Below are 14,016 nucleotides of genomic sequence, written 5' to 3' on the forward strand. Positions count from 1 at the left end.
GAATTTGTGTATTTCTGGACCAATGCTGACCAATATAAATATTAAATGTAAACAGGAAGAGTACAACACACACACACACACACACACACACACACACACACACACACACACACACACACACACACACACACACACACACACACACACACACACACACACACACACACACAAATAAACCTTAGCAATATTTGAAATACAGGTAATTTGGAAAAAAAAATCTACATAAAAGAACACTTGTGGGTGGGTGTGTAATGCTACAGTGTTATATGAGTTGCCCTGAAAACAGGCTTCACAAAGAAGAAGCTCCTTGAACTGCTCTGTGCATACAGTGGTTGTGGGCCGACCAGGCTACGAGGTTGGCCCTTGGCAGACAAAACGAATGGTGTTATACTATAGTGCAATATAACTTGGATGGCACTCTCGCCATCTATTTTACTTTTTTTACAGACCAATTATCACTGCCAAATGCCCCAGCATACAACCAACTGCATGTATCTTTTCGCATCGGTTTGATTACGTATTATCATAACAACTTTGCCAACGCTAATCGTATTGCTAAGTTAAACGTAGAAAAGAGCAGCAATTTTTTTCCGTAAATGTTAGCATTGTACTGTATAAATGTACAGTATATCTCACATCCCCACAAAGTAATGTTAGAGCAGACCACTTCATCACATGGTTTGGTTTAAGATGGTGGAGGCGCTTTGCATTGCAGTCTTAAATCATTTATTTAATCAATGTATTGGCCCATAATTACATCCACAAGCTGTATAGTCATATTTGACATATTCAATGAAGTTCACTAAAATTAAGTTCAGTAAAGATCACCTTTTTCTCAAAACGAAGGATTGTGAAAACCAGTGGTGTTATAGTTAGTAGTGAGGGAAGGGCAAGGGATACACTGTATTTTTAAATGTATTTTCCCCATTGACATTTCTAGATTTTTTTTCGTCAAACAGTACAACAGCACAGATGACTATTCCTTTTCACATCTTTCACATTTAAGCTTTACCAATTGTATAGCACTGGCATTTGTTTTGTTTTTGACAATAGTTCATTTGACAGCTGCTGTTTGGTGTGTAGTCCCTTGTTCACAACAAAAAAAGCCCACTGGTTCATCTTTTTCTTTTTCTGCCGAGTGTATTCAAGTATTCAGATATCCGCACTCAGGCAAATCATCATTCATTTGGACAGATGAGTATGTGTAGCATCATTTCAAGGTCTTTAAAATGGGAGATAATGGTATAGACCCAAGGCACATTGTCTGCACTTGCTTGTGCTCTATCTGTGTCTGGTGTCAGTGTACCCACATAAGGTGGTGAACAGTGCCTTTTTACACAAAGCAACACGGGACACGGCTAACAGGGGATACGCCAGAATCTGGAACAACACTCTACAACAAAATAAACAATAAGAACAAGTAGATGGGCCATTTCTTGTCTATGGCTAGAACCGGGGCTAGTAACTTACCTTGAGATTATTGTAAAATTCCTAATATCGATCAATTTGTATCTGATAGAAAAATGAAGTCACTACACTGTTCTATACAAAGATTTACTACTCTGAGTTATCTGAACTAGTCACTAAGCCACTTTTGTGGAAAACCACCCAGGTCTCTTAAATAAAAACCTCAAGTCTCTGTCTGCGTGTCAGTCCATTCAGCTGTGGCTTCTCCTCTGATCTCAGTTCAGCTGAGGCTTAGTTGCTCAGATTGACTGGGATTTTTTTTCTCAGTAGTGCCCGTCTTGTAACATAAGTAGGCTACAAGCATCAGGGGAGGAAAAAAGAGCGACAAAAAAAATCACAACAAAGATCATTCACATGTAATAAATTAAAGTTCTCTGGCAAAGCACACAACGCATTGCCATGGAAAACCTTTGTCAGTTTGTCCGTTTACAGTACTTTGATGTGTGATATGGCTCACAACCGGGGTACTTTCTCTCAATAAAGAAAAAGGTCCTGCTGATTGAAGAAATTCCAGAATTCCAGAATAATAATTATTATTATAGAATACCTATTCTTGGTGTTTTGTGTGTGTGTGTGTGTGTGTGTGTGTGTGTGTGTGTGTGTGTGTGTGTGTGTGTGTGTGTGTGTGTGTGTGTGTGTGTGTGTGTGTGTGTGTGTGTGTGTGTGTGTCCATGGCATTTTTCCAAAAAAGAAACCATATGGTGCATCTTTGTTTGCTGTGTTCTTTGCCACATGTTGCAAAGATGGACCACAGGACACAGCACCACAGGACAAGAAATATCAACGCAAAAATTACAGATAAAACACATAAGTCACACTGTATTCAAGTCTTCGTAATTTCCCATATTTGCTCCTCAACCACCCTATTTGTTGATTAAGTAACAAAAAGTAAAGAAAAAAAAGCACATCAAGGGAATATCTCTTGAATGAAGCAGCTGCATATTTCGCAAATATGAAAAAAAAATCAAAAACATTCAGAACATTTATAAATACATGACACGTTTCTTATCAGTGATAAAACCGCAAAGTCAGATTCTTGCGGTGGCTGCAGACATCTGAGGCAGTGAACCCCTACTAGTCGGTTAAGTGTCTCAAGGCAGTGTGGGATGTTCAGATCACCAGGAGGTGAAAGTTAGGTTGCAGTCCGAGGGATTTGCCCCCCCACTCCCTATTTTTTGCAGTCCTCCATTTGCACCCATCCAATATGGTGCATAAAAGTCCAAAACTCTAATGAAAGGCATGAGGAACATGGCAGAGAAATGGAGCTAGAAAAGAACTAGAGAGAGAGAGAGACAGAGAGAGAGAGAGGGTTAAGTATAAGAAAAGCTGGACTTCAGGTAGACTGAAGGGAAAAAAGGGAACCTGTTGGAAATAGTCCATTATGCCAACACATTAATGGACATTGGTGTCACACAACAAGAAACGGAGGGAGTGCAATTCCTCTTTGACCTCTTTACTCAGTACCTGCAGGCTACCGCCACTCCAAGCAGATGGTTGGGTGAATGTTGTATTGCTGACAGCCCATGTGAAAGTACAGTACTGATGACAGCAGCAAGCTTGGATGTCACCACATAAGGGTGCAGTGCTGTTTTTGCTTTTGTCCATCCGTCAGAAACTAGTTCGGTTTTTGGAGCGCCGTCTACACGTTTTCATCCCGACGCCTTGATTTCTGATGTTATTTGACTTGATGGCAATTTTTTGACGCCCTTGGCATCAAAAAGTGACGCACAGTTCAAAAGCACCCCCTCGCGGCAACATAACATCACTGGCGGTGAGGGTTAGGGAATGGCCCAGGTCTAGGTGACTGTCAACATGTGACACGACAGTTATGCCCTCAGCATCAAAAATGCCCACCTGGTCAAATACCATCAAAAGTGTGATGCTGGATGGGGTTCCACTTGCTGCACAGTTCCAAAGAAAGACAGGATAGAGAAATGGAAAGTACAGGAGATGGAGGAATAGAGAGCGGAGAGGGAGATAGTTAAGATGATGTGGGTGAGTGGAAATGAGTGAGAAAAGAACTATGGAAAGAGAGAGAGAGAACAAGAGAATGAACGAACTAGAGAGAGAGAGAGAAAGATAAAGAGGTGTAAGTGTTTTGTAAGATGCAAGGTGTTTTTTTCCTGATTTTGTGTCCTGTGGTCATGGGGACCAGTGCAACCCGTCAAAGTCCACTGTGTCGGCCAGCGTGGCGTCGTTCTCCAGGATGCTCATGATGACGGCCATGGCTGCCTCGTCGCTGCTCAGGCCCAGGCCGCCCTGCCCCGCCACCACCGTCTCCAGGTCCAGCTGGGAGCCCTCGCCTGTGGGGGAAACACCACAGTCACACATTACATTACACTTAGCTGACGCTTTCATTTTATTCAAAGCGACTTACAACAATTCTTTTTCAGGGTATTGGTTATAGTCCCTGGAGCAATGTGGGCACTTCAGCCATGGATGGAGATGTACGGAGAGGTCAGGGGGGATTCGAACCAGCAACCCCTAGATTGAAAGCGCAACTCTCTAACCACTAGGTCACGGCTGCCCCACACACACACACGCACGCACGTACACCCACACCATGGTCATTGGTAGGTTTAGAGTTATGCCGACTGACAATGCTCAGTCTTTGGTTTCCACATGAGATACATACTTGACGCATCATCATAGAACACCAGAGGAGACAGGGCTATGTATACAGGAGAGATGCTGAGCTGTGCATTCATTTACCGTGTCCTCCCACCTCAAAATCATATGAACACACACACACACACACACACACACACACACACACACACACACACACACACACACACACACACACAATAAAAATGGGCTGTCAATGTTTCAGAGTGAACTCAGGTAGAGTGAACCAAGTACATACAAGTTAAATTGCTCTAACACCTGGATCAAAAGTTAGAGTAAAATTCTGCTGGTTGCCTGTGAAATTTCAACTCTTCAACTCTTCAGCGCTTAGCTCTATCTACACAATATTGAGCAGAATTAACTCTGAGAAAAGATTAAAAGAGCAAAGAGTAAAAATGAACACTACTTTTGAGTGGGACCTGAGTGGGATCTGAAACAATTTCAACTCTTTAAGCACTATATTAACACTGGTGTTTTTACTGTGCACTGTAATTAACACACACACACACACACACACACACACACACACACACACACACACACACACACACACACACACACACACACACACACACACACACACACACACACACACACACACATGTTTAATACAATGTTGCATTATTTTGCATAGTTGCATTTGTGATTTGGTGACTAATCAAAACATCCTCTCAGTGTGTCATCTACAACAGACTACACTGAGGAAACTCACCGTCCGCAAAACACCCCCAGTCACACATCTCATGATTTGATACATTGTTGCATTTGCAGTTGCCCTATTTATGGGGTATGCACTGGCTACCGGTGACTGCCCAGATCAAGTACACGGCCTGCCTTTCCCCTACAAAATCTAGCCTAACTTTTTTCCAATTACTTTTCCACTTTGCTTATGTTATGAAGCTAGATCATTGGGCAAGGGTCAGCGATTAGATTATTTTCAATACTTAAAAATGCCCCACTACATGTTATGATTCGATTTGATCGTCGGCCGTAGGGTCGATGCGTCGATACATATCGATTATTACGGTAATTACACCCCTACAAGGTAGTAACATGCGTATTGACAGGAAACATCCTTACTGTAATAATAAACAACGTTGCATGTGTACAGTACGAGCAGGAGCGGCCTAACTGAACAGCTAACTACAGTCATCTCCAAAGTGGGAAACATTATTGTAAAATAGTAATATTTCAGGCAATGACATCTGAGCAGTACTGCACAAACAAAAGTATACCGATCAAAGGAGTGACTAAGCGGACATATGAGTTGCTGCAAATAGACTGCAGCTGGTCGTCTGATACAGTTCAAAGCCTCTCCTCACTGCAAATGGAGTAATGGAGGCAGAGCAATGAATAAATTACAAACAACACAATCGGGTCGGCACCTGCGCTGGTGGATGGAGGGCCGCTAGGAAGGAAGGAAGCCGTGCTGGGTCCGTGGCGAACCTCCACCCCAGACTTCCCAGGCTGTTCGCCATCATCCTCTCTGCTTGGCGCCTATGACAAAACACCAGACATGAATGAATGAATGAGTCTTTATTGTCCACAAAGGTGGAACCTCGTCTTCAGTTTCACCACGTAAAAAACACATGACTGGTGAGACATTACACATTAAGAGGTAAAATGTAGAGGCAACATGTAGAGGATAAACACAATAAATGTAAGTGTTAATTCAACACTTTGATAAAAAAAAACTATAGTCATAGCTTTATTTATTTACATACAGTAAACTAGACACACACATTTAGCATTGTTAACACTTGGACATTGGAGGCTTGTACTCACGCTGCTTCCACTGCTGCCTGGTTGCGTGGACATCAGCGGAGACTTGTCTTGAAGTAAACAAAATGGGCTGGGAGCCCCACTGGAGGGAGAATTCATCCTGTTTGGGTCAAGAATATACAGTATGCAGGTCAGTCAGTCCACAGGGAGTCGCCACCTTGTGAGATTTTATGACTTTGTACAAATGCAGACCACTGTGTTTTTTCAAGTATCTCTCTCTCAGACGAACTACTGCTGGAAGCTTTTACTAGTCTACAAAATTATGTTAACTTTTTTTGCACAATTTTCTTTTTCCCCCCTTTCAGCAACACTTTGGCAAATTAGGGCTGGAGGCATTCTTTTGTCCATCCAATTATTTTAGGTGCTAAGGCATACAATGAACTAATTACCTCCGCCAAGGAGGTTATGCTTTCGGTCGCGTTGTTTTGTCTGTCTGTCTGTCTGTTTGTCTTTCTGTCTGTTTGTTTTTTTGTCAGCAGCTACACCAAAACCATCAGGGCGAAGCCAAAGTGGTTGTTTGACTTTTCCCTGATGAAGGCTGTGGACAAAACATGTTGGCAGATTTGAATATGTTGGCTGATTTTAATAATCAAGTATGACTTAGTCTATTTATTAAAAGTTATTTATGATTTTGAAAGGGTGCCTTAGATTTTGCATCCTTACTTTTATCGATTTCTTTTCTTCTATCAAAGAGTACCTTCCTATATGTAGGCTTCACCTATGTGGACAACCACATGCTGTAACCCTCTACATGGGTGCATGTGCATGTGCATGTGTTAGTAATATGTCAGCACTGTCTGTACTATTTTATTTCTTTGTTTATATTGAATGTCAGGTACATGTTTCATGTGTTTGTAGCTTATATGTAAGGGCACCCACGTGCCTCTCTCCTAAACTGCAAAACCAGTTTACCCACAGGTACCAATAAAGATTAATTTGAACTTGAACTTGAAGACTAATGCCCCAGCCCTCTGAACTTGATGCCATAGCCCCAGGTGAGTACTGTACTGTAGTACCTGTGGAAATCCAGCAACTCGTTGGCGATTTGGGTCCCGATGCTTCCAGCGTAGATCATTGTTCCCCAGCCGCTGCTGATTCCCGGAATAGCTGGAGACGAGCCCTTGGCCTCCTGTGCTGAGGGCACTTCAAAAGAGGAACAGAAAGAGGCCATCCTGATAAGACTACACAAGGCAGACTATGCAGGCCGACTTAAAAATCATCACTAGTACAATCAGATCTTTGTGTGTGTGTGGAGACTTTGTGTACTTCAGTATACTATGTGGGCTTTGCCCTACCTTCAGGTGTCCTGATATCACCTGCATCTCCTGCCTTCTCCTCTCCTTCCCCAGAACGCCTGTAAAAATAAGACACCATACCATAAACTTTGTAGTTTTGAAGTCGAACTGAACAATCGTAATGTTGGCCCTACTGTTTCAGTGTTGAATTCACACTGCAACATTTACTGTGCAAACCCACTGAGAATCACTGTAATGTATGCTACCAAGGCCACATTATAGTCATTACCAGTTACTGGCGTAATAGATGTAATGGGAAGAAAAGTAAAACATCTGTTTCCACAAATGGCAAAAATGAACCTTGACACATGCCTTTGCTTTGGAAAATGAGAAGGAGGAGAAAGAAACACGTTCCTACACAATTTGTGCACTACACGATTTTGTAGTATCAACATGGTTTGTGGGGGGCAGTGAAACACTCAGTGACTCCCTTGTCATTATGTTTTTGAAAAACACAATGACATGGAGGACAAAGAAATACGTTCCTAGACAATTTGAGCACTACACCATTTTGTAGTATCAACTTGGTTTGTGGGGTGTAGTGGAATAAAAAGAACCAGACCACTGCCCATGACAGTCTGATTCAGCTCCTGGGAGCCTTGTAGAACAGTGATTCTCAAAGTCTCAAAGTGTGGTCTGGGGACCACTGGTGGTCCACGACAAAGCTCAGGTGGTCCGTGAGGGGATTTCTACTTTTCCAAGACGAGCTAGCGGTAGGCTATACTTGTGAAATAATTACAAAGCTAAACATAGCAGAAGTCTCATTTTCACCACAATAAGACAGGCTTGTAAATGTGAATAAAAAGTGAGTGATCTGCATCTAAATTAGCAGTGTCGAATTAACACCCCTCAACTATCACTTCAGTTGACAGGTGGTCCTTGAACATTTTTGGGGGGACAAAGTGGTCCTCTGTCTGAAAAAGTTTGAGAAACATTGTTCTAGAACCTTGATGGGAATTGTGGGGAACAAACAGCAGGATGTTAGCTTCCAGTAGATACTCACGACAAGACTTTATTTGTTGACACGATGAACTCCACCTCTTTGGTCCACGGATTTATAAAACTAAACCACTGGCTTTGGAGTGTCACAAAGGAGCCTTGTTTCGTCTTGAACTTGTAGCAGTGTGTGGTTATCTTTTCTTTGCTGCGGAGGACTGCGAAGAAAAGAGGAAACATGTTTGGGATAAGTTCTATGTGTCAGTTGGAGCCACAACCGCTTGGTATTTGGCGTGCAGGAAACAGTGAACTTGAAAAGGTGCCTTCTTACCTTTTCTGTGGCTCTCTGTCAACTGTGCCAAGTCTTCCTGGTGGAAATACTCGTAGCAAGACGTTCCCAGTAATTCCTGAGGCAAATAGCCAATGACAGTGGTGGCCCTACAGTAGAACACGAACAGTAAAAATGCAGAGTTAAAACACTTATTGATTTGATTTAATACATTTGATCTTCTAGAGTACATTTGGTCCCAGAGTACTGTCTAAGAGTTGAGTTAGCACTGCGACTTTTACTGTGTGCAAAAAGGAAGTCTCACCATACAGGCAGTAATATAAAGGCCACAATGACATTTTTTGTTGCTGGGTAGGTTCTATGCTTCACATGTTCAGTGACTCAGTGAGTCATGCTGCTAGAACACTTGTGGGTGGGGGTGTCATACTGTGCCTCTGAGTTAGTGATAAAACTGCCCAGTCAGGACACTTAAAGGTCATGGTCTATTTTTTAAGGTTTTTCAGGGTTTGCTGAGTGTTATTGTCCTATTCAGTGACTGGCCTCATGCTGTCAGAACATGCGTAGGTAGGGATATGGGGTATGATTTACTGTAAGTGACGGCACAGCCAGGGCAGGGGAAATGGTTGGTGCCAATATAACACCAGTGAATTTATTCTCTCAGCAAATCAAAAGTGCCTTTTAGATTCTGTGTTCTATACTTGGCTTTATGTTAGAGTAATGTATGCTCTACTCTGTGTATCTGTTTGACATCTCCAAAAGACAGCTGTACTCTAGTAGAGACAACAATACACATTTCTATGTCTGTGCAATGCTTCAAATTGTCCAAACACTTTTAACAGTTAATTTAATGGCAAAGAAACAGAGGGAAAATACAGGAAATGAGAGAGAGAGAGAGAGAGAGAGAGACAGAGAGAGAGAGAGACAGAGAGAGAGAGAGAGAGAGACAGAGAGAGAGAGAGACAGAGAGAGAGACAGAGAGAGAGAGAGACATATGGAGGGCAAGACAGACAGACAGAAGGGTATGGTCAGGAAATTAACTCAGCACAGACATAAAGTTGGGCTTGGTCCTGCAGCATATGTGACAGGCGCCTTAGCCACAGTCCACTCCCCGCCCATAAGAACATTCCAAAATATAAACAGGAACTTAAATATATTGGAGACTCATCAGGCTCCAAGTACAGTATGTTACATTTTGCCGTGTTGATTAAAGAGTCATAGTGTTAAACATACCGTTAGCTTTAATGCAACATGTTAGCTTCGAAAATATTCAACATTCACCATAATAGCATTGTTTCTCATGAGTACAGCCCAAGATTAAACAAAAAAAATCTAAATTTCTTCCAATTTGAAGAAAAATATTAAAGTCAGCTTCATGTTTTCCTGTGAGACCTGTCTGATTTTGAGCCAAAGAACAATACATGCCCTCAAAAGCCATGACAAAAAAAGTTGTTCTCTTTGACGTGCATATTCATGACAAAAAAAGTTTGCTAACCATTCTGTGGTCAATGGAAATGCATTTAAAATTTAGTCTGGGCATTGACCATTTAATTACAGACATGTGAAAGATGTTAGCTAGAGCTTAATTTATAAACTATTTTCACACTCATGTAAAAACATCCAGATGGTTTGCAAACCAGGCAAATGCGGCATTTAATTTGAAAGCACAACACATGATAACATTGTTTATGCATCTAAATCACTCAATATTTAACAACAGACTAAATGTTGCTGTTCACGAAATACATTATTTCAGTTAATGGGATTTTTTTGCAGCATTAGGATTAGTTCATTCTATATTAGGCTTGTACATTTTTGCTAATTAATCAATGGCTGCTGCTTTGTTGTGACATGCTAAACGACAAATAGAAGCAGATTAAAAAAAACAAAACATCCTGGCTTCACTCTATTCGTTGACTGACCGGATGGCCAACTTTTACTTCCTCATGAGCTGCATCTCTGACACCAGGGGTGCATTTCTCAAAAACATAGTTGCTAACTACGTTAGCTACTTTGTTGTTTGCAATGCAATTGCCCATTGGCAACTACTCAAGTTGCTAACTGGCTAGAACTATGCTTTTGAGAAACACATCCCTGGATTGAAGGCTGGAGTGAAATGACAGATGAGCAGAAGTACAGGGTAGCAACAGTCTGGCTAGTATAGTATACCATGGCTTCATAGCCGAAAACATACACCCACAACTGCAAAAAAAGTATGGTGGGGCCTAGGCCATGGTTCAAACGGCTAAGGTACTGTGCTGTTATGCCGGGGATCTGGGTTCGATTCCGGCCCGAGGTCATTTCCCAAACCTACCCCATCCCTGTCTCTCCAAACCATTACTACCGGACCGTCACTACCAAAATAAAGCATAAAAAGCCCAAAAGTACATAAAAACAACGTATGTTTGGATACAGTGACATACTGCACTTCACCTTTGGTCTACGTAGGTAAACTTGCCGTCTATGGCGTAGCGGGTGACGAACTCAGTAGGCGTGACGGTGACGTTGGGGAGCTCCTCCTCCTCCTCCGTCCCGGTGTCGGCATGGATGCGGCCCACGGCCACCAGGCAGCTAAGGTGCATGCTCTCCTGGTCCAGCTCCACCTCGCTCTCCATGTCCAGCTGGTGGGTGGCCCAGCTGCGCATGTAGCCCGTGCAGTGCACTGTGCAGTAACGCTGGGACTCTGCAGAGAGCAGAGGAGGGAGAGCCATCAGGCGTACTGTATCATCATACATAGTATAAGTATATAGTATATGTTATTATGCTACTGCAGTGCACCGTGCAGTAACGCTGGAACTCTACAGAGAACAAAAGAGGGAGAACCATCAGGCGTACTGTATCATTATATACGTAGTATACTTATATAGGCCTAGTATACGTTATTATGCTGTGCAGTAACTCTACAGAGAGAAGAAGAGGGAGAACCACCAGGCGTACTGTATCATCTGTATCATATACTATACGTTATCATTGCTATATTAAAGGGACAGTTTGGTCAATTTCAACATGCAGTTGTATTGCTCACGCTACCCTTGACTTGTCAGTACCTGGTGATGCCACATTTTTCGGCTCAGCCCTTTCCGAGATATGAGCAATTCTAATGGGGGCAGCGTTTGTTTACATTTTTAAAAAATGAAACATAGGCCAACTCCAAATATTTTCCCAAAAGGTACTGCTGTTTGTTAGTTGTCTGCTGATGTTTTATAACCTTTTGGATGTTTTTGGGAATAAATAAAAATGTTTTTTTGAAATGTAAACAAAGAGCTGCCCCCATTACAATGACCAGGATCTCGGAAACGGCTGAAGAAGAAGAAAAAAAAATCTCAGGCACTGACAAGTCCAGGGTAGTGTGAGTATTACAACTGCATGTTGAAATTGACCAAATTGTCCCTTTAAGGGCAGTCATGGGTAAGCCGTTAGGGCGTCAGACTGTATCATACCGGTATAGGTATACTGTATAATACTATATGTTATCATGCTACTGCAGTACACTGTGCAGTACCACTACAACTATACAGGGAGGAGAGTAGGGAGAACCATCAGGCATATCCACTGACCTAAATATAGGGGACACTGTACGATTCATAACTGAAGCAATGGCCGGGGGCGGACAAGAGACAATTTTTGCCGTAACAAAGGATATAGAGCACCATTTCCCATGCATCTCTATGGGAGACGTGAAAAAGATGTATCTCCTGGAAATTCTTGCTGATTCGGCTCTGTTTTGTTCAAACTATAGTTTCCAGTCCCTTATAAACAACCCAAATATTTTTTGGGATTATCCTATTACACGTTATTATAGGCTACTACTGCAGTTCACCGTGCAGTGCCGCTGGGATTCTCCAGGGAGGAGGGATAACCATCAGGCATATCATTATATTCATACTTAATTATGGTGAACTTCATCATACTATTACACGTTAGTTAGTATTGCAGTGCACTGTGCACCACTAGGATTCTAGGAGAGGAGGATAAACATCAGTCATACTGTATCATTATTTTCTTATACTACTACTTCACGCAGAGCCTCTGTTATAACCTTACTATTGGTCCGTTTAGGAGAGTGTATTCAGCATTTCCAAGACAAGCTAGCATAGATTATTTGTATCGTTTTAGGTGGCTTAACACTACACGTGTTCTTTCACTACAATAAGACATGCCCATAGTTTATTTAAAAAAATAAGTGCATCTGAATTTGCAGTTAACACTACAGTAATGGGAGTGAGCCAATCAGCCAATTCAGTTGACATGTGGTTCCTGAAAAAAAAAATAGGATGAAGTAGGTCCTTGAAACAGTTGGTGAAACTGTTTAATTTTTTTGTTATTATTTAGCTGAGTGCATTCAGCAAAGTATGCATGGGCCCACCGGTGGACCCATGTGCAAGAAGAGCCAATACTAAAAGTCATCATACTGTTATATTTGGTTTATGCTAATATAGTCATACTAGAGATGATTGTTACTAAACAAAGTAAAGTAAAAGTAAAAACAAATCTAAGTAGCAGGCTATTTCACTTAAGTCATGGTTTATATAAGACTGACACATGTACTGTATCTTAATAACATTTAATAACAGCGTGGGGTGACGATAAATAGCTGAGGAAACTATTCAGATGATTATAAACAATAACAGGACCTGGAAATTATCATTTTGCTAACACTGAAAATAATGGCTTTGTAAGTTTTTGTGCTTGTAATGTGTCATGTGTACATCTTTTTTGAAAGGACAGATTTTCTGGGAATTAAAAAAAAAAAATGAAAAGAGACGTGTTCCAAATAAAAACTCTTCCTATAGGGAGGAGGCAGATGGTTTAGGATGGTGCCTATTGGCTCTCCATATGGAGGATGTGGCAGCCACTGAAAAGTGTCAGGATTACTCAGCTGAAAATGTGATATGTTTAGGTGACATCTAAAATATGTTTAGGTGGCTTTATGAAAACAAATGAAAAAAAACAACTTGTAGAGAATGCTGACAACACAGATGTACTGTATAATGCTACTTTGCTTTATACAGTAGGTCTTTCATGTACTTTATGGTTGCACACATCTGAGCGCTCCCTACCTTTCTTTTGGGTCTTCCTGGCCTGTTTCCCCGCCACTCTGCTCAGCTTCATCCGGCAGAAGAAGGAACGTCGTGCCCCCGTGCCAATGTGGCACCCAGCCGGAACGTCAGACGGAACCTTTACCCCCGCTGAGGGAGTGCACACACACGCGCGCACACACGCGCACACACGCACGCACACACGCACACATACACATACAAACACACACACACGCACACACACACATACAAACACACCCACACAAACACACCCACACAAACACACACTTCACATTTAACGTTTGACAGTAAACCTCTGGTTACACCATACTGTACAGCAGGCTTGTACGAAATTCCGAATAAATAATGCCATAATACGAACACTAGGTGGTGCCATTACCTTGAATTTCTTTGAATTTAAGCCACACCACCCATTGAAAGTACATAGAACGTCACCACCTAGTGTTCGTATTATGGCTTTACTTTGAATTGAAATTCTTTCCATTCGGAATTTCGTACAAGCCTGCTGTACAGTACTCGTGAAGCCATATGGTTTGTTCAAAGTTCTATTCAAAGTCATCAT

General features: G+C 41.8%; 1 protein-coding gene across 3 annotated transcripts in view; it reads right to left on the reverse strand.

Annotated features, from left to right (window-relative positions):
- Nucleotides 1–2,189: 2,189 nt before the first annotated feature.
- LOC134463680 (protein cycle-like) overlaps nt 2,190–14,016 on the reverse strand; it is a 31,947-nt gene continuing 20,120 nt past the window's right edge. For all 3 annotated transcript variants that reach the window (XM_063216885.1, XM_063216884.1, XM_063216882.1), the window contains 9 exons: nt 13,455–13,583; nt 10,828–11,077; nt 8,440–8,546; nt 8,176–8,326; nt 7,173–7,231; nt 6,894–7,020; nt 5,881–5,977; nt 5,481–5,592; nt 2,190–3,770 (listed from right to left, as the gene is read on the reverse strand). In XM_063216885.1, coding sequence (XP_063072955.1) covers nt 3,610–3,770; nt 5,481–5,592; nt 5,881–5,977; nt 6,894–7,020; nt 7,173–7,231; nt 8,176–8,326; nt 8,440–8,546; nt 10,828–11,077; nt 13,455–13,583 — 1,193 coding nt within the window. In that variant the 3' untranslated portion in view covers nt 2,190–3,609. The remainder of the gene's footprint in view (nt 3,771–5,480; nt 5,593–5,880; nt 5,978–6,893; nt 7,021–7,172; nt 7,232–8,175; nt 8,327–8,439; nt 8,547–10,827; nt 11,078–13,454; nt 13,584–14,016) is intronic.

The sequence above is a fragment of the Engraulis encrasicolus genome, chromosome 15 (genome assembly GCF_034702125.1).
Source record: "Engraulis encrasicolus isolate BLACKSEA-1 chromosome 15, IST_EnEncr_1.0, whole genome shotgun sequence".
In the NCBI taxonomy this organism is placed as follows: domain Eukaryota; kingdom Metazoa; phylum Chordata; class Actinopteri; order Clupeiformes; family Engraulidae; genus Engraulis; species Engraulis encrasicolus.